This window comes from Amblyomma americanum, chromosome 1 (genome assembly GCF_052857255.1).
Source record: "Amblyomma americanum isolate KBUSLIRL-KWMA chromosome 1, ASM5285725v1, whole genome shotgun sequence".
Taxonomy (NCBI): domain Eukaryota; kingdom Metazoa; phylum Arthropoda; class Arachnida; order Ixodida; family Ixodidae; genus Amblyomma; species Amblyomma americanum.
This window is the reverse complement of record NC_135497.1, coordinates 208,123,310-208,144,890: the sequence shown is the minus strand read 5'-3', so window position 1 is coordinate 208,144,890 and position 21,581 is coordinate 208,123,310. Positions and strand designations below refer to the sequence as shown.

Genomic DNA, 21,581 nt, shown 5'->3' with positions numbered 1-21,581 from the left:
TCAAAATGCTGCGATCAGTTTATTCTATGAAAAGCACGCCTTTATGGATGTGATGGTGCGGCCGACAAGTGGTTCAGCAAGCTATTCCGGAAGAAAAATTTCTATGAACAATCATCACGACACGGTCTTTTGCAGAGTACCGATACTGGCTCAACATACCGGTTAAAATGTACACAACGTCGTCAGCAGTTCACTAGAGGATGGCACAAACAAGCAAAGAAAAACACTTCTACAGTCAGGCGAGAAAACCGCATTTTTTGTAACCTGTGATGAGACATGCTTAATTGCAACATCAGGTAAACTCTTTATTTCTGCTCCGAAACATGTGGCACAAAAAATTTGCAAAACTGATTCGTTTCTGCACCTCCATGGGACCAAATTATGAGCGTGATTACATTCAACAAGGATGACATAACTATTCACAACAGCAAAATACATGTCATTGTCATGATAACAGGCTTCAGATATATTTAGAGCTCCAGCAGCTATACAGCAAAGTGCGAGGAAGGTGGAGTCGGAACGCGGCCGTGCGGCGAATGCCAGTTTATGTCAGTTAATAGGCGGCTTTCTGAACCGACAACCACTGCACGCAGGAATGAGTGCCGACTCAGATCCGAGGATTACACCAGACCTGACTTGCATTACAGTGCAATGGTGTTATTTACATCTTGCTTTAATGGGCATCTCGGTAGAGCAGAGAGCTCCTGAAGAAAACAAAATGTTTGGGAGCACCAAGCCAAATGCCTAATGTAGGCTACAATTCGAGGACACCTTTAACAAACACTAAGCTTGCGCCCGGACTCAAGCTCATATTTGGTTTAAGCTGCCTGAGCTCGCAAAGTAGCAGGAGCGGCTCAACGTACTGAATGCCGCAAATGGGTCGAATTTTTTTCGCCGCACGTTATCGAATACTTTTTTGCTCGCAAGGTCTGGGCTGGTTAGTAAATAGCATCGGCGATATGTGTCCCGAAAAAAAAAAAACGTTCTAGGCGAAATGGGTTTTTTTGTGTGTGTGTGGGTTAATGCGTGTATGGATCCGCTAAACTCTGCTGTCAAGAGAAGTTTTTCAAAGCACTGCGACAAGTAACATTGGTCCAAAAATCGTGTTCTCTAACAACTAAGACCAAAAGCTCCAAACAACGCATATATGACTAGGAGTTTACAGCAGTTGATTTAGTAACTACCTCCTAAGCAATATCTTACTACAACATACTTCACAGCACGTGGATGACATAATCTCTTTGAACGGACCGGTGCTACTCGAGTATATTTATGAATGCTCGTGAACCGTAATATGAGATCTTTCAAATATGTTGGTGCGCATAAAACTGCTACGATGAAGGCAACACGCGCACCGAAACAATCTCCTCTGTGGGTGATAAACACAGGACAGTAGATGACCGTAATGTATTGTCCGGAAGAAGAGTGGCTGGGCAGGAAAACGTACAATGGAGACGATAACTACCCTGAGTTTGTCACCAAAACATCGAACGACAGTGTTTGAACAAGTACATCCAAGAATACAAAGGACAAGCGTGGTCATACCAACCACACCGTAAGCAAGAGGCGCCGGGTTATAGTCTAGCGTCAAACAACGCGTGGGCTGAGCTTTCAAAAATGCATTCTTCGCCGCCACCTCCTAGTGTTCTCGTCCGCGTAAAAGCGTTCAGGTTTCAAGCAGAGCTTTCGCTCCGACTGACAGCATTGGTTCGGGTTGGTAATGCGGAGGATCCCTGTCAAACGACATGGCAGGTGCACAATAGGTGTTAAAGAAGGAATAAGGGAAATAGAGCGAGCGGCACTGACGTTGTTGCGATTTGTGTTGAGTCTTACGTCAGAAGCATACTGCTGCCAACGGTTGAGCGTATTTCGAATGCTGAACGACCAGTTTTAAGCACTGTCGAAAAGGGGGCATAGGTTCCCCGCTGTGATGCCCGCCAGATATTTATGCGCTTTTGCGTCCGCAGTACAGAATTCATTTGGGTTTCAGTCCAGGCCGCAGCTCACATGGAGAGCAATAAAGACCACCCATGTCTCCGAAAGCGTGCCGTGTATACCTCGCGACGTATAGCGCATGTTGCCTATGCATAAACGCGTAGGTTGCAGGATACGTTTCGCTTGGAAGATAGGAGGTTGAAAAGGAAGAGGAGACAAAGGCGCGGATAGTCTCCACTGAAAACAATACAGGGCTTATTTGGGCAGTCGGTGGAAATGCAGATCCGCGGCAGTGGCACCCAATTTTCTGTGTGCGTATCTGCATTTTTTTTTTCGTTTTTCTGATCAGGGGGGGGGGGCGGGGGGGGGGGGGTTAGGTCTGACTTGACCAAGACACAGAAAACACGCAGGAAGAGGGCATACGGTTGAGAAGTAGAGTGAGCAAATGTGTGAAGTTTAAATGATCTTCATACTTGGAATCTGGGTCATTTTTTCCAAAAAGGCATTTTCGTGCTGACCTTCAGCTGCGACAAATAGATACTGTAAAGAGTGGCACTTTTACTTTAGTCTTTGTCGAGCTTGTACATTTGCTTTTGCTTCGTCTTTACTGGCCCAACTGCTGAGCGCAGACTCAGGTATATGCCGTAGGGTTTCATATGACCTGAAGAAAGACCCATTGGCTATGGATTCATTGACTGCGTTTAAAAACTTTTCCCTTCATCCACTTGCGTTGGAACGTATGAATATCTCCCCGGTAAAAAGTCTGTTTTGTATTGTTTTGTCTGTTTCGCCAGTAAAACATACGACCGCGTTGTCATTGGCTGGGATTTGTCTTTACTTTGTGCGATAGCAAAGCAGCACTTTGCTTAGCGCAACTTGCTTGCAATGTTCGTGTTACAAGGTTCAATGTTGTCTCTAAGTTAATGTAGCGTTCGACGCCAAGTGAGCAACATGAACTTCGTTGCGTTCCATGCACTAGCGGCGACAACGTGCATAAAATGCCGCGTTTACAGCAGCAGCTATATATTAGTACAAACACCAGGAAGTGTCCTGACCCTTCACAGCAGGGTGCATATTAGTGATGCAGATTGCTGGTCACTGGCCAGTCAAAAGGTGAAAAGACGTTTCGGGAGTACTACGGCTCCCTTGTTCACTATCTTATAGTGAACAAGGGAGCCGTAGTACTCCCGAAACGTCTTTTCACCTTTTTACTTTGGCCAGTGATCAGCAATCTGCATCACCATAATTCCTGACCAGACGGTATGCCGTCAAACCCTCGACTACAGGGTACATATTAGATGCTCAGTACACACGTTAGCCAATCCATTTTTATATGCGACACTGTGTGTCAGAGGTGATAAGCTATCATAGCGAAACCACTGATCACTATAAAAACAGGCTTCGATGCACTCGTTATAGATTGTGTAGTGGCTAAAACGTAAAAGACACCACCTCAAGCCCTTCAGCATAGACGTAAAAACAGCACGAGAGACGATAAACAGGAGCCGCCGCGAAGGAGACCGCCGCGCTGTCCCTGCGGCTTATCTTGTTCGTCGTGTCCTTAGTGCTGTATACTAACATCTTCTGCAGAGCGGGGACCGGCGTGCCGACAGTCCTCAACGTATCATGCACAAAGTATGAGACAACGCTCACGTAATTAAAATTAGGTATACAGGATGGGATGAGAGCTCTTGAATTACCCTCGTAATGGCGTCAACAGAAACGATTTCGAGAAGCACTTGTTGTGGTTGGAGCCATGTGATATATATCCTTAAAACCTTCATTCACCCACGCTGCATCCAGCCATAAAGCACATTCTGTAGGCTGTACGACGTGCGCAATGGAGACTCCAGCTCAATTTAAAGCGGGAAGGTCGCTGTTAAGAAATAAGCAGGACGTGATAAAAACATCACTTTGCGAAGTCATAGCTATATAATAGCCGGATGTTTCTTCTTGAACTGCGCTGCTATTCTGCATGCTGCCTAGCTAAATAAACTGCGCTGGACGAACTTGGCGATAAGGTTCATCGTAGCCAGAGTGTGCTGTGAAATTTTTAGCAGTAGTAAATTCTTCTGGTTTCGTTACCGACGCCACAAAATATATCCTCACTTCGACAGAAAATTCAGTGTGTCTGGGCAAACTAAGTGTTGCTGAAAATAATCCTGAAACGCAGTCTCACGCAATTTCCCTGCTGGAATGTATATCGAAAGAGAAAAGGGGTTTGTGCAATTTTGCGACCAGCAGACAAAACTGTGGTATAATCATTCGAAAAAAAAAAATCATGAACGCGTAAGTACTTGCGCGAAGATGCCTAGTTAAGCATTTGGCTGACAGAACAACAATATCATCTCAGCTCACGTGCGATAACAAAGAGCAGCTGTTGAAGCTAGTACAAGAATACGAGTCGAATTTTAACTTAACCCTCCGAAACGAAATTCATTGCTTTCATAACATTTAAACATAATAAAATGGCCATAGAAATACCTGTACATCGTATGAAAATCACTTCATATATATGCTTAGGGCTAAAATATATTTGAAAAAAAAAACATTTACAATAAGAAAAAAAAGAAAGTCCCCAAATCCAAAAAAAAATGCTCAGAGCTTCCTGACGTCACCGAAAATCCACATAAATCAAGCAAAAAAGAAAGCGATGAACAGAGCCTCATATAAACATACAAACAGTGCAACTAATAATACAATATATGCAGTAACGTATGCCAGAGGGGAAGGAATGGACCGACCGCACTGCTATAGACGACACCGTGCGTACAAACGTAGGGCGCGCTAGCGGACGCAGGCGGCAGCCGAGGGTATCGCGTGCGCTATCGTCGGCTGAGGTGCGCGGTTCGATTTTGTTCGTTTATCATGCAGTTTGAGAACTGATTTTTTTTTATGTACCGCTGTCTAGGCTGTCAAGTTTGAATTACTGTGTTAGTCAGCTAATGTAACGTACACGAGGACATGCCGGATTTCACGATATGTTTCTGCGATTTGGAGAAACACCCAGCAGATACAGCACCTGTGGGCGTATGTCCGGCATCACAATACATATTTATCGTGAGGTTTTACAGATAGATCGGCTCCGAAATCACGTTGCATATTTTTTCGCGCTCTTCTTAAAAACACTCGCCAACGGTCGACGAATGGCCACTTTCATAGGTGAAATGAGAAAATAATTTCGGAATGTTTTTTTTTATTTTTACATCTGTTGCTATGCGCCGCGCTCCGGCCCGGAACACCCTCCCATTATCTCCGGCACGCGCATATTGTGGTGTTTTACAACTATATCGACTTTAAAATGACGCTCTATAATTGCGCGTTCTGTTCTCGGGTGTACTCATATTTTAATAACGAATGGATGACCTAATAGGCACACTGTGAAATTAGAATATTAATTAGAAAAGTTTTGTTCACATGACTGCTTATGGGCTCAGTGCTACTACCACTGGCGACAGCAGCGCCACTGCATCCTGCTTATTTTAAAGGTTGGTGTTGGCCTATAGGTCCGAAGTAAGAGAACGCTTACTACATGCGCATTGCAGTGGCACACGTGTTCAAAGCTGTCACTGTACGGTACAGCGACACAGTACACTTAAGATATTACACGCCACGGCATGGCAGCGTATGTGACAAAGCAACGTCACAAGACTATAAGGTAACACAAAGACCGATACATGCCAGGTGCGTTGCTACTCTGCAAGAGAGCACTGATATTGACGCATTCGTTTCGTTTGTTCACATAGACTGTTGAGTCACAAGCCGAAGGATAGCATGCGCGTGGGGCCAGATTTTGTTTCTCGAGCCTCACAGTGCATATATACTAAGGCTCTATTTCAGTAACTGCTTGTGTGATAATCCCCCATCACTACGACAAAACCCTGCGAAAAAGGGAGGCCACAAATCTCTTCTTGAGTGTCATGAACATGCATGTTGGGTACACCGTAAGTGTAACCTTGTCGGCCAGATCCTAAACACAGACCTCCACAGCGATGGGACTTCTCAAATGCACTAGAAAGCCACGCGCCCTTTTTTTTTTTTGCCTGTTGTACGTGTTCATCAAACTTAGACGCATTTTACGCCGTCAGAGATTCCACGTCAGCTGTTCTGCAGCCGCTGTCACGTCCCAAGGAACCTACATGACGAGTCACGAACGAGGAGCCATCAACCAGTGCAGCACAAACTCTCAACGCCAGAAGGGGAAAGGGGAGAGGGCATAATTGCCGCATAAATTATAGGCGAAAGCAAAAGTGCAAGAACGAGAAGAGTAAACACTGCGATGACATGGAAGCGACCGGTTGCGCATCATCTCTGCTTGGCCAGAGACGCGGACGTGTCAAGGGATTTGAAATTATTTTGCAGACACACTCACTGAACGGTGATCTACGATTTGCAAGGTAAAATGAATATTTACCAAAATGTGTCTGCGGGACTTTTCAGCGTCAGACTTAAAAATATGAAAGGAAGAGGCACCGTTCAGAAATGAAATAAAATAAAATAAACAATAAAATAAAATGCCCGTCGTTATTTGGTATTCTACCGTAAAGACCTCTGAACTCGTTGGTGAGTTCCGGTCTAAAAAATGAAAAGCGAACATCCCTTAAGATAAGACTTTCTTTTAGCTGTGCTGACATGCTTTCCTCCGACTGAAAAAACGCAGCAGTATAAACATCGATACACAGTCATGGTACAATAGAGCATGTTGTATGGGTCATCACGCTTACAATATTCCTTTTTATACACACGCAGACACGTACAAACTACTCTACGATAATTTATGTATAAAACTTGACCCCTCTCGAGTGAGGTAAAACATCTACATTAAGACATATAACCACCAAATCGCCACACGAAAGTTCCTCATGAAAAACACTCTGGATGCAGCCACAGAGACTAAATTTGAATGCAAGCAGTCTACGTGGAGATCAAACAATAGCTGTTTGAACCCCAATACAGTACAGTGATCTCTACAGTGAACAGAACGTTGCTTGGCTCTTTCAGCTCAAATGTAGGCTCTTCGCTGTAGCTAAGAAAGCAATAAGCCTTCCTTTCACTTTGGCGGCGCCAGTCGCTTGTATTTTAATGTAGATGATGGAAAGTATGATCAGATGCTGCCGCAATGTATATTACGGTAGCCTGAGTGCCTTTTCTTTAGCATAGTTGAGAAATTTCGCGGCACTGTGAAAGCATGTGCTGAACCTAATCAAACTAATTTGGTTTGGTGCAAGAGCATCCTGAGGACGATTTTCAGGCAGAACGGATTAGCTCTGGCACCCCACAGTCGCTGATGGCACAGTACTACAACGGAGCCAGCGTAGGTTCAACCCGACATACAAGCCCGAACCGGTTCCTTTGCAGAAAACTTGTTCTGCGTGATATGCTGTGCGGCCTGCGGTACGTGCTGTGGTCGCACGGGGAAAGGCCAGGACAGAGGCATTCTGCAAAGGGACGACATTCAGGCTGAGTATACAGTTCATCGTAGTGCACCGGCATCACCCCAGGGTACAATGCATTAAGGAATGTTGGCTGCGTGGTCCCGGCCGGACGAGCGGCCTCGTGATTAAGTCCGAGCCATTCGCCGACCTGCAGCGCCAGTAAGCAGCAGATGCACCGAGGATTTCTGGCGTGGCGAGTACGCCGAAGGCTCTTTGGTTATCTAGCTGGACGTGGCGGTGGCGGGCCACCGTAGCTTGGCACTCGAGGACTAGAGCAGCTGCTTGGGCCGTTCGGTACCGGCCCCGTCTCGCGACAAGACCTCGGGCCGGGCCAGCCAGCAGACGACCGGTGAGTCGACGGGAAAGCCATTCTTCTTGGTCAGCAACTGTACGTTGCTCGCCTCCGACGCGCTGTGCTCGGAGAATGACCCTCGCCGAACGAATTCCATGCAGCCATATTCAGCTGAAATAAGAGATGACGATAATTACATGTTGCCGTCGTATAATACAGCACCTAGTAAAGTACCTAAACGCGTGGGAAACTCCTCGTAATATACTAGCGATACGTTACGAAAAGTGAAAGTCATGAGAATGTGAGTATACCGCATCAGCGGGCACACAAGTTGAGGTCGGAGGCTTAAATTTGGGACAGCTTAAGTGAAACGGTAAGAGTCCGGAAATGTCTTTCGATGAAGGTACACAGCCTCGTTACGAGTATAGCTTTCTGCCTCAGTTTCGAGTTACGTTTCCAGGAAGTAACAGTGATACGTTCGGCACTCCACTTGCAACGCAAGCAGTCAGCGCCAGTAATGGGACACTGTGCTGAGCCTTTTTCGCCTTTGTTTTAAATGACGTGCATTAGGGAACATCTCTGTTCTGGCCCCATAAAACTGTCCAAGGGTGACATTAATTTTTAGGGCCGTACATACTTCATTCTGACGTTACTGCGTGACGACTTATGGCGAGGACATAAACGTGAGAATAGGGCCACAAGAGTGACGCAGAGCTTTTTTATCCATAACGAAGTGACTTAACGCAGAAACGGTCCCTTCTCAGCATGCTTTTCCTTAGTGAAACGAACTCGCGATGCACAGTGTTTGGAAGCCTGCCCAACATTTGAAAAACTGCCTCTCCCATGAAAATGCAACAGTACATAAGAAATTGTCATTAAGTGGTATAGAGAGAGTGCAGATAGTTTCATGATATACAAAAAGTGAACAAGGGAGGGGAAAGTCTCAGGGTGCTTGCCAACGTTTCGACAAGAGGGCTTGTCTTCGTCTGGGCGTCATTAAATAATACATTTCTTGTGTTGCCACTACGCAGCACTGTCAGTTCTGCGGAACGTGCATGGATGTGAATGGAAAAATAATGTGTTTTCTACTCACGGTCTTCGCTGCCTTCGCTGTCATCCGAGTGCTCTTCAAGGAGGGGCTTCATTAATGGTGCTCCGCCGTTGAGGTTATAGTAAGAACGATTCTGTGGCCCATTGAGTTCCAGGTATGACTATAAATGCAACATACACACATTTTTTCAGTATTTTATGACATGTTATTATGAACTACAGCACTTCATAAATGCTTTTAAACCGTGATGCACCAGTAAAAGTGCGGAAAATTAAATTCAGCTGTAAACGACGCTCAACTTGTTTTGAAATATCAGCATTATCTTGTTTTTCCCCCATGATATTCCATTAAAAATGGGAATGAAACCAGAACTTTAAGATGCACAGATACAAAATTTAATTTCGAGGAAGGTTAAAAAACACATTCGAAAAACCCAAACTGCTGTGGTAGGGATTGCCAATAAAGTCAACCTGCCTAATGCTGACAAACTCTGCTTAATAACAAGCCTTTCCACTACTCAGTATTACACCCGAGGTCAGGTGCTTCAGCGGCAGGCATAGTATTATAAATGATCAATAATTAATAACTTAGCCAATTCGGATTTTGTATGCCCTGTACAGATATGTCCTCAAGTTCTCGTCATTAACAAGGAGCTTCAAAGCTGAGAGCGACGATGGAAGTTACCACCCTACACACTGACTCGAAAAGGACTATATAAATCCCAGCTCGCCTGATAAGAAAGATGGGCGACAGGTGGTCATTGGCGACATTTTTGGTTCAAACAACATTACGATGCAAAGTTTCACTAATCTCCAGCGTTGAGAAGACGAGGAGCATCCACAAAGTTATCTCACCTATCCTTACAACCACAAACGAAACATATCACGTACAGCAGCGATCACCGTTACCGGGAACGCGGGTGTGCTTGCCTTTCGCGTTTACCCGGCATTGAGACGCTCCCCCACATCATATGTTCTGGTACCGCGTCATCTGGTATATGTGCTTGCTTGATACCGGCCATTACCTATTGAATATATCGCAATACCAGCGAAAAAAACGAGCACATATGTTTACGGTAACAGGGATCACCCCTGTAGGCTTCCAAAGAATCGTAAGTGGCGCTGTTGAGATGGATGGATGGAATATAGGAGCGTCCCCTTTGAAACAACGTGGTGGTAGTTTCCACCATGCTCGAGTTTTTTCTTTATTTTTATTTTACTGTTACAAATTGGTTTTAAAATTTGCCATTTTCTTTAAATACGTTTCCAGCCCTACACTTCTAACCTGATGTCGCCTCTGCTTTTGGGCCACCAATCTTCCAATCGTTTTTTGCTAACTTCCACTGCAGATTTATTTGCATGACCATTGGTATCTCTAAAACCTAGGGTCTCAGGGAAAGCGACTGTGCCTGCATCGGCATCAGGATGGATACCATTACCTTCGAATGTGAGGTGTTCAACTGCTTCTACAGGTTTACCACACACAGCACATGTGTCATCTACGTTAAATTTCTTTTTATGGCTGCGCGTTCGAATACACCCTGATCTAGCTTCAAAGAGTAGGGCACTGCCTCTTGAGTTATAGAATGATTCTTTCCTGATCTGCCTTTTCTAAGATCGATATAGTTCTACACTCTACTTCTTTTCCATTGAATTAATTCAGTTTTTACCTTGTGCGTTTTTTACCTGCTCATGCTCATTATATCTCCGTCCTTGTGCCCTGTATACTTAATGGTTAATTTCCTAACTCTCCGCCATTGTGATTCAACGCTCTTTCTGCATAAGAATTTAAATACCTCAGCTGCCCACCTGTTATCGTCCAATTTCCTCAGGCGTTCTTCGTATAGCATTTTACTCTGAGTTTCCCGTGCTTCGAACGATGCCCAGCCCATACATATTCCCTGTACTGCCTCGTTTGTAGTTTTGCTGTGGGGACCTAGTGCTAATCTTCCAACAGCTCTCTGATTTACTTCTAATCTCGACTGAACTTCTGTTCTTGAGCACTTGACCGCATTCTCGAAATTAAGTCCCGGCACCATTATTCTTTTCGAAACATATTTCGTTATCATGGCATCTCTTCGCCCTTTTGCCCTAACAGACTGCTCCAGATGTGCAGCGCCATCTGTGGAAGAAAAATAAAACCTGGGACGATGCCGCTGCCCTCGCTGCTTTCGCCGCAGTATTCTCGCGGGCTTTCGAAAACTTGTACGCGCTGGCGCGTCGCAGTGTATCGCCTGCCGTGCGGCTTCAAGAAGGTCGGTCATATTGACGCGTACATAGGCAAAGCAACTAAATTAAAGGGGAGAAACTCATTAGTTACGTCTAATCTGTCGAGTAAACGATTGACGACGACGAGGCACGTTTGATCGGGAAGTGCGTTTTTCAAGTGAGCGATCGCATTGTGTTCGACGTGTACCTCGAGGTAAATCCGCTTTTTAATTATCTGCCTAAAATATAAAATATTCAACAATATTATTCATTAATCAACACCACAAATAATTCTAATACTAGCCCTCCTCCCCCCCCCCCCCCCCCATATGCTCCTTTCTTTCTGTGGCTGTTGGCTTCTCTAATATGTATAACGAGCCCCTCATTTCCCTTCGCTTGTCTGATAATATATATATATATATATATATATAGCTAACAAGGTAACAAGGGAAGGAAAATGAGGAGCTCGTCTGACAAACTTATGAAGGAAGCCAACAGTCACCGAAACCATGGTGCAAAGGGGAATGTTTATTATTATTATTATTATTATTATTATTATTATTATTATTATTATTATTATTATTATTATTATTATTATTATTTAATTTGTCGTGCTGAACGATGGGAGGAGAATAATACTTAAAATAATATGTTGCTTGAAGGAAATTAATTATAAATCAGCAGAGATACAACCATGCCGCCGGTAAGATCCGAACCCACGACCTCCAAATATATATATATATATATATATATATATATATATATATATATATATATATATATATATACACACACTGTAAAGGTGTTTATTCGATGCGCAGGTCGGTTGGCGTTGACCGAACGGCGACACGAAGGACACACGCACAGGCGTCACTCGAAATCCCAGCTGCACTTCGTCTACCTCTTCGGTGCGCTGCTTCAACTCCTGCCGGTCGGTCCCATTACAGTTACTTCCCCGCCGAAAACGAGCTATCCTGGCGACTTACGGGGAGGGAAGCATGGACGGGTCATAATAAGGCTTGAGGCACTCGACGTGCACAGTTTCGCGCCCCCGGCGACGGTGGTCCGAAGGGGGGGCGAGCGGCTCAACGATGTAATTCACGGGAGAAGTTTGTTGCACAACGCGGTAAGGTCCGTGATAGCGAGAAAGCAGTTTCGTGGCGAGGCCGGTAGTGGAGGAAGGCACCCGAGCCAAACGAGGGCACCAGATGGGTATGACGCGGGAGGGTCCGAGGAATCCCGACGGTGCTTCTGATGCCATTGGAGCTGTGTAGTGAAGGAGCGGGAAAGTTGCCGGCATTCTTCGGCATACAGGCGAGCTTCGGAAAGTGATGTGGTCTCGGAAGGCTCAGGGCGATAGGGAAGGATGGTGTCTATGGTGGATGTAGGCTCCCGGCGATATAATAGAAAGAAAGGAGAAAGCCCCGTCGTTGTCTGCGTAGCCGTATTATACGCGTACATGACGAAAGGGAGGTCCCAGTTATATAGACTGGGCGGTGTCAACGTACATGACGAGCATGTCACTGAGTGTGCGGCTGAACCGCTCAGTCATGCCGTTGGTCTGGGGGTTATAGGCGTTGCAGCAATGAACGATTTGGCATGGCTATGGCAGGGCCTCGACGGCGTCCGAGAGAAAAACACGGCCACGGCCACGGTGACTTACAGTTCTCTCGGGGCACCGTGACGACGAACAAGACTGTAGAATGAAGCTAGCGACATCGTTGGCGGTAGCAGATTTGAGAGCCGACGTTTCGACGTAACGTGTTAGGTGGTCAACGGCCACGATGACCGAGCGACTGTTAGCCGAAGTAGTAGGAAGCGGGCCATAAAGATCAATGCCGACGCTGTCAAAAGGTCGGCCAGGGCAAGTTAACGGCTGCAAAGAAGCGGCGGCGGAGCGGGGAGGCTTCTTGCGACGTTGGCGGGCGGTGCATGACCGAATGTTCTGACGTATGTAGCGGTACATACTTCGCCAGTAATATCGCAGACGAAGGCGAGCACATGTTGTCAGTACACCGGCGTGGCCGCATTGTGGATCGGCGTGGAAAGAGGTGCAGATTGCAGCACGGAGGTGTCGAGGGCTCACCAACCGCCACTTCCATCCGTCGAAGAGGTAGTTACGGCGTTATAAGAGACCATCACTTACGGCGAAATGGTGGACTTGGCGGCGAAAGGTCCGGGACGAAGAATGCGGCGAGGGATTGTTCAGGAAGGTGAGCAGCGAGGTGATCCAAGGATCCTTCAGTTGTCTGGAGAACATACAGGGACGTCGAACGACGAGAAATCGTAGGCACAGACGAGGGCAGAGGGTGAATCGCACGGGAACGGTGAACGAGAAAGGGCATCGGCGTCCGAGTGCTTTTGGCCAGAGCGATAAATGACGTGAATATCAAACTCCTGGAGACGTAAAGCCCAGCGGGCGAGTCGGCCAGAAGGATCTTTGAGGGAGGAAAGCCAGCAGAGGAAGTGGTGGTCTGTGACGACATAGAAGGGCCGTCCGTAAACGTAAGGTCGGAACTTGGCAATCGCCCAAATGATGGCGAGAATTTCTTTTTCTGTGACAGAATTAACAGTTCGATTCCGCCTCGGTGGGGGCGCGGCTGGCGTATAAGCGACAAGATATTCCGGATACCCAGACTTTCGCGGGGCAAGAACGGCGCCGAGGCCCACACCGCTCGCGTCAGTGTGAATTTCTGTCGCCCATGCGGAATAAAAATAGCGAATAATTAAGTGGGGGGGGGGGGGGGGGGGTGAGACCAGGGTATCGCAGGCTGGGAACCCAGACGAGAGGTTCGGGCTGCCGGCAAGAAGCTGCGTTAAAGGGGCGATGATTCAGGCGAAATAGCAGGTGAAGCGGCGAAAATATTAGAATAAGCCTATAAAACTGCGAAGTTCTTTTAAGGTGGTCGGTGTGGGGAAGTCAGCGACGGCGCGAAGTTTGGCAGGGTCAGGAAGAACGCCGTCCTTAGAGATGACATGGCCTAATATTGTCAGCTGCGTAGCACTGAAGTAACATTTTTTTCAAGTGGAGTTGTAGCCCGGCGTCAGCAAGGCACACGAGTACGCGCTGAAGGGGCTGCAGATGGGAAGGAAAATCTTAGAAAAAAATGGCAGTGCCATCCAGGTAACATAGACAAGTTTCCCATTTGAGGCCGCTGAGAATATTATCCATCATTCGCTCGAATGTTGCTAGAGCATTGCAGAGGCCGAATGGCATCACGTTTAATTCATACAAGCCGTCTGGGGTGACGAAAGCGGTTTTCGGCCGGTCAGCGGCAGCCATCGGCACATGCCAGTAGCCGGAGTGTAAGTCGAGAGATGAAAAATACTCCGCTCCCTGCAAGCAATCCAGTGCGTTCGTCGATTAGGGGTAGAGGATAAACATCCTTGCGAGTGATCTTGTTTCTCGAGACGGCGGTAGTCCACACAGAACCTGACTGAGCCATCTTTTTTCGTCACCAGGACAACAGGAGAGGCCCAAGGGCTGTGAGAGGGCTGTATAATGTCGCGCTGAAGCATGTCGTCTACATTGTCACGGTTGACGCGGCGCTCACTCGGCGAGACGCGGTATGGTCGCTGGCGCAAGGGGGCATGCGTACCATTGCCAATTTCGTGAGAGACGGCCAACGCGCGCCCCAAGGAGGGCTGGGAAAGGTCGAAAGATTTGCGGAAGCGGTGAAGTTTCGAGAGCTGGTCACGGTAAGCGGACAGAAGGTCGGGAGCGATGGTACGATGAAAGACGTCGGAGGGAAGCGGATCGGGCGCAGTCGCGCGACAGGTTAAGGCAGTAAGTGGGAAACAGGCACGGGTATCGGAGAACTCGGAAGCAACAGCAGGGTCCACTTCTTCAATAGAGCCGAGGCATTCGCCGCCAAGAACAGACTACGGGCAAGAAAATGGGTTGGTGACATACGTGGCGCAGTGGCCGTCGGAAATCGTGAGAACGGCGAAAGGAAGCAGAAGGCGGTGGTGGCGGGTGGCGGCTGCGGTTTGTGTGAAAAGAACAGGGCTGCTGAGGGAAGAGTCAGGTCGGAGCGGAACGAGGGCAGAAGAGAAGGGAGGTATGTCCGTGTCGGCAGCTACAAGAAGCTTAGCGGAGCGCAAAAGCAGGTCACACAATGAAACATTACACACGGGGAAAAGCTCAAGTTAAGCACAGGCACAATCAATCACTGCGCGGTGGGTCGAGAGGAAGTCGCAGCCGAAGATGACATCGCGAGAGCAGGCGCTCAGCACAACAAATTCGATGGTATAGGCGACGGCATTGATAGAAACGCGGACCGTGCAGGCTGTGATGGGATGGATGCGCTAAGAGGTGGCCGTACGTGGTGAAAAGTGGGACAGCAGCCTTGTCACCTTACGAAGTTTGCAGCGAAGGGCGTCACTAATCACTGGCACGGCAGCACCCGTGTCGACGAGCGCGAGAAAGGGGACGCCATCAACAGACACCTCAATCACGTTAGCAGGAGGAAACGGAGGACTTATCGAGTTCGCAAAACACGCAGTTCTTGCCTCCGGAACTGCAGCATTCAGTTTTCCTCTTGGAGGGGGTCGGGCGGCGGAGCATCGGAGAAATGGAACGTCGGCGAGGTGAAGGCGAGCGGCGAGTAAGGTACTGGGGGCGAAGCGTAGATGAGCCAGAAGAGACACTAGGTAGGGGCGGATCGTATTAGTAGCGGGACGTGCGCACGGCATCCCCAGAACGAGGGGATCCCTGACGGCAAAGGCGTGCGACATGGCCCGGAAGACCGCAATAGTAGTATATTGGCCGATTGTCGTCTGTACGCCAAGGGTTCGTAGGGTGTCGGCGGGGTCGACGATACGGGGCTGGCGACGGTGGCATGGACGGCGGTGGAGCATAAGAGGCCGCGCTGCTACGGTAGGCGACAGAGGTGGGTGAGCGCCGTTTACTGGCGACTGCTTCAGCATAAGTGAGCGGTGCTGCCACAGGGGGTGGTGGGAGGCTGGATGGTAGAACTGCAGCGACCTGCTCCTGAATAGCACGGCGTATCGATAGTGGGCGCGAGGGATGGCGCCAAGTCGGGAGTAGGGCAGACGGGGTCTGGAATGGATGCAGCAGAAAAACCTGGCGGGCGACTTCTTCGCGGACGAAGGCTTTGACGTGCTGCATGAACAGGGACTGCTCAGAAGACGAGCCAACAAGGGCCAAGCCAGCAAGACACTCTGCAGGCGCGCCGCACTGCCGCGTAGATGCACGTTGCTTCGTTGCTTTCGTAGTTCGTCGTAGTTTTGGGACAGCTGAATGAAGGTAGCGACAGAGCTGCGGTTCTCCTCCAGGAGCATCTGAAAAGCATCATCGGCGATCCCTTTAAGGATGTGGTTGACTTTATCAGTTTCGGTCATGGACGGGTTGACACGCTTGCACAAGTCAACGATATCTTCGATATAACTATAGTGAATGTCTCGGCAGGGAGCTCTGCTCGAGCACGAAGACGTTGCTCGGTGCGAAGTTTCCGGACGGCGGGGCGGCCGAAAACGTCGGCGAAGCTTAAAGGAGGACCAGATCGGAAGATCGGCCTCATGGTTTCGAAATCATAGGTTGGCAACGTCCATGAGGTAAAAGAGGGCGTTTCTCAGTTTAGCGGAATCGTCCCACCGACTGTAAGTGCTGACGCGCTGGTCGTCAGTGCCATTAAATAGAGAGGGGTCACGCTGGCGCTGCTCCCCGGAACAAAGGACGCTGGTAGGGATGGGATGCGATGGTTCGCTTTGACCTTCTGGCATGGTGGCGGGGACGAGAAGCGTTCCGCTTCGAAGTTCCAGGATGAGGACCGGGACGGGAACCGACACACCTCCAACAAGTGAAAAGGCGTTTATTCGAAGCGCAGGTCGGTTGGCGTTGGTCGAACGGCGGCACGACGGACACACGCACAGGTGTCACTCGAAATCCCAGCTGCACTTCGTCTACCTCTTCGCTGCGCTGCTTCAACTCCTGCCGGTCGGTCCCATTACAATATACACATACATACATACATACATACATACATACATACATACATACATACATACATACATACATACATACATACATACATACATACATACATACATACATACATACATACATACATACATACATACATACATACATACATACATACATACATACATACATACATACATACATACATACATACATACATACATACATACATACATACATACATACATACATACATACATACATACATACATACATACATACATACATACATACATACATACATACATACATACATACATACATACATACATACATACATACATACATACATACATACATACATACATACATACATACATACATACATACATACATACATAGGTGAGAAAAAAATGTTTCTGCTCAGCCAAGCATTCTATAGTCGACTGAAAAGCTTGGTAAAGTAGAGGACATGCGTGTTCCGTGCACTGGGACATAGCCCACTCGCTCGGTCGTGAGGCAGACGAACTTTAAGCTCGGCGAAACCGGGCAAACTACTCCTCTCATTTATCTCGTTTCTTACGCGATGCTTACACTTCATTTTTGTGAGAATATTATGCACTCGCAAACTTGTGGCGCGAATGTGGTTGTCCGTGTGAGTGATGCCGAACCACAGACGCGCTGTTGTATCGTGCATGCGACATCGGAAAGTAAGAGCTGTGAAAGAACCGAATAATTCAACAGCGCGAGTTGCACGTTAACGCCGAAATAAAAGAAAGTTGGAAAACAAAACAACCGAACTAAAAAACACTATTTGTTGACATTACAAGCCAGTATGTTTCAACGCGATTAAACAGCGTTCTCGACATGTAAACTGCATGAGGCAAAGCAATGTTGTTCTCGCCACGCAATCCTAACTCGACTTTTACAGCGCACCCTGCAGGCAAAAGGCAGCGAACGCGAGCAATAATTACCGCAGCCATCGACTGCATGCCCTCTATTACTTTCGAGTTGAGTTGCTGGAGACGAAATAATGCAAACAACTGCACCAGACGCAGCAGAAAGCGATAAAAGCGTCGGGAAATATTTGATCCGCCTTACTGCGGTGACCCACGCTTGCCGCTCTTTCTCGCACAACTTGTCCGGGAACCGGTATAATTGCACAAGTGCATCTTGTTCTTTAGTGTTCCGGTCGCTGTTGTGGCAGTCCACTACACATCAGTACTTCGTACCTAAGGTTTGATCCGCCGGGATAACTTCTGCATTGGCGTAAATACCACCTCGCGCAGCTCGCCCGTCTCATGTGCACATGAAGCTAGCAGAGCGACTGCTCCGGCGGGGCCCCGAGATATCACAGTTCGTCGCCAGGGGAGAAATTCGGCGCTGCCGTCGCACGAACAGACTAGACCTTGGGTTCCCTGTACGCTGAGAAAAAAAAAGGAGGTGCACGTGGTAACACTCGTTGAACTTACTGCCGAGTCTTGAAGTATATCTTCGAGGCGTTGTCTAAGCTCCTTGAAGCAAGGTCGATCCTGCGGCCTCGCCTGCCAACAGCTTAGCATAATACGGTACCTGCATTGCGTGCGTGCGGAAAAGAAGAGAGAAAATAAGTAATTAACGCTAGGTACTGATGCCACGAGGGCGTCTGCTTCTAAAACTTCCAGTCTAGGCGCTTAGAAATGTTCCTGCGTTTCATGTATGTGCGCCGAGGTTCAGTTTTAGTGCAAAATAAACGAACACATGCAGAGTGGTACATGTAACGAAAGCGCTGTAATAAACCTTGAAGGCGCACAACTGCATTGTTGTGATAAAGCAGTTGCTTTAGCGAAATTATGGGCTGGTACCCTTCGTTCAGTTGCCTTTCAGTGTTATCAGCCGCAGTATCAATGACGATAATTTATTTCCTACCAGCCGCACTTGCCCGTAAACAGGTTTGGAAAAAAAATTTAGCTGAAAACCTGTAGGGCTAGTCCACTCATTCATTTACGACGACAGCAAAATAACGACCGCGGCTAGCCTCATATTATATCAGCAAGGAGAACGGTGAATATTTCTTACATTTCATCGGAACAGCTTTCAGGCTGGTGCATTCTGTACCCAGTTTTCAGAAGCCTGAACAAATGCTCGGGACCCACTCCCGGGTATGGGGATGCACCTACGGTGACGTGAAAAGGGAAGGCAAGTATTGAAGACGTTGGTCTGAACCAAAACGTACGACACTTTGGTTTTATGGTCCAGTGACGCGAAGCTTGTAAAAGGCTATTCCAGCAAATGCCCCTCACTTTTGTTTTCTGCATAAACGCAACCTGAAAAAAGTAGCTACGCAGCTACACAGTGCGGCGTTGAACCCACTCGGCGCCGCTGGTGCGTAAGCTGTCGCTGGTGAGAGCTTCAAACTGAAACGAATTACGCGATTAAGTCAAAGGGCAGATAGTTTTAATTTTTGTGATTTCCACAGCCAAGGAGGTTCGACAATATTTTGGTCTGCGGCCGTAGCTTTTGTTTCTGCCCCTGACAACTGTGTGCAATTGTCGTCGCTGCTACAATTTCACGCTGATTACAGAATCAGAACAATAAAACAACATTGAGAAAATTAAAAGTTGTAATGTCGGGTATAACTATACGGCATATTGAGGACCATCAAGAGTTCAGAATTAAATGCGTTATTTTTCAGTTCTCTTCTATGCTTATTGAGTTGCGATCACTGCGTTTACACGGCTGCTCTGTGGGACGTCAAAGGCATTGGGTGACTGTCTTCGCCTTCAAAGCCTTCGGAGACAATGGCCGGCCTATTCTGCCCCGCAGCAGCTGGTTTTGCACTTTTGAATAACAGAGACCAAATCTGAAAGCCTTGCATGAAGCTCGACCGACAGAAGTACAACCCTGCTGCGACAGGGGCAGTAACATGTTTAAGTACGCGATCGGTCGTCTATTAGGTCGTCTATTAGACAACGTTTGGTTGCCTGTCTGAATTGCAGTCCGAAATCGGACGGCGGTCTTATGCAGATAAGGACGTTTTAGTGGCCTTATCTCAATCGGCAACAAATGATGACAGTGTTTCGTTAAAGTGTCCACCTAAACAACCCTTATTTAATCTTTATAATGACTACGCACTCATGGAGAAGAGTTTGTCGAAAGGCACCTTCAGTGAAGTATAAATAAAAACTGTTGTAGTCGCACAATAAAAAGTGCACTGGTTTTACCTAAAGTGACGATTTCCCACAGCACAATGCCAAATGACCACCTGAAAAGAAAAATAATGAAAATAGATGAGTATTTCAATTGGAAAGTTTATACTGAAGAATTTTGTATTTTGATCAGCCCATCGGTCACCGCAGAGGCGCAGAAGCGAACAGGAGAAGTGGAACGTTTTTGTTTTTATAGCCAGTTCGAGAGAAGGCAGCGCACGGATGGATGAGGTATCTAAAATTTGTGACATTTTCAGCGCATACGCTATCCTATATTTAAACGCGAAGATCACAGAACAGTGAATAGACCTGCATCGCTTGCATAAGCGAACACCCGAAAATAATATCAAAATAAGACACTATAAAGCATCCACTCATCGTCATTTTATTGCGAAGGATCTAAACCATACGAGAGTATAGTGCGCAGCATATTTGTACTGTGCTGCGATAAATAACAACGGGAGACTTCGTTGTGAGCGCTAGACAGCGCTGTTTTCCCGTTTCAAAGTATGTTAACCCGACGGCGCTCTTCGTGCTTCGATCCCTTGATACTGCATGCATAAAAACCGTAAAACGGGGAGTTAGAGCTCGAAAGTAAAGGTCACGCTGGATTTCTAAATGAGATAGGTCAGTAAACCAAAAAACTGTCTGTAGAGGACCTTACACAGGATGAACTGTCGATAACTACTAGTTTTGGGGCACCAAAAACCGAAAGAGCGATTGTCCCATTCTTTTTGAAGTGTATCAAGTGCAGATGCAGCTCCCAGGGAGCGCCTATGGTACTTATCGTAGAGAGAGGAAGACATAGTGTGAATTTTGTAGAGACAAGGAGCGCATGCTTACACGTCGCTCTTGCTGGTGTATATCTGGTCCTCCAGCGATTCCAAAGCCATCCACTTGACTGGAACCCTGCCCTGAAAGCCGCAAACGCGGACACAAGTTAAGAACTTGAGACATCAGAGCAAATTCAAAGCGCCATCAATTATGATCACACTTCCATTAGCAACTTGGCATCCCTGCAAGCATGAGCGGGGCTTTTTTAACATCTCTAACAATAGCAATGCAAAATGCTACTGGACATTCAAGAGGCGGCAACGACGCGCGGTAATAATTGAAGAGAGTACGCCTGCAAGTCTCCCTCGCCGATTTTGCTTGGCGCCTGCTCTCTGCGGTTGGGCACTGGCATCTATCGGTGGAGCAAGCTGCGCCCTCGCTTCCGTTCCTTCAGCCCTTTGGCGCCCTCACTCACCGACGAGCCCTGTTATCTTTGGCCTGATGCGATACCTGGTGATTACGTCACAGCAAAAGTCGGCCAGGAGGCACTCGTATAGCGGAATGCAAGCCGATGCGGGCTACCCACACGTGGTGGCGACCTGCGCGTTCACGAAATTCAGAAATGTGGCAGGTAATTCTATCCAGTTCAACAAGTGCTACCGTTGACGACAGTCGTTTCAACATGGATATATGCCGCGCTTTGAACAACAACTGATGCTTCTTTTTTTTCCCCAACGCAGCCAAAATTCCTCACT

The 21,581-nt window shown here is 47.4% G+C and overlaps 1 protein-coding gene across 1 annotated transcript in view; it reads right to left on the bottom strand.

The window, feature by feature from the left end:
• Positions 1–3,127: 3,127 nt before the first annotated feature.
• Positions 3,128–21,581, bottom strand: part of LOC144114545 (uncharacterized) — a 187,461-nt gene continuing 169,007 nt past the window's right edge. The window contains exons 17-22 of the mRNA XM_077648348.1: positions 20,896–20,966; positions 20,068–20,108; positions 18,923–19,019; positions 18,337–18,436; positions 8,756–8,873; positions 3,128–7,833 (exon numbers count right to left, since the gene is read on the bottom strand). Coding sequence (XP_077504474.1) covers positions 7,640–7,833; positions 8,756–8,873; positions 18,337–18,436; positions 18,923–19,019; positions 20,068–20,108; positions 20,896–20,966 — 621 coding nt within the window. The 3' untranslated portion in view covers positions 3,128–7,639. The remainder of the gene's footprint in view (positions 7,834–8,755; positions 8,874–18,336; positions 18,437–18,922; positions 19,020–20,067; positions 20,109–20,895; positions 20,967–21,581) is intronic.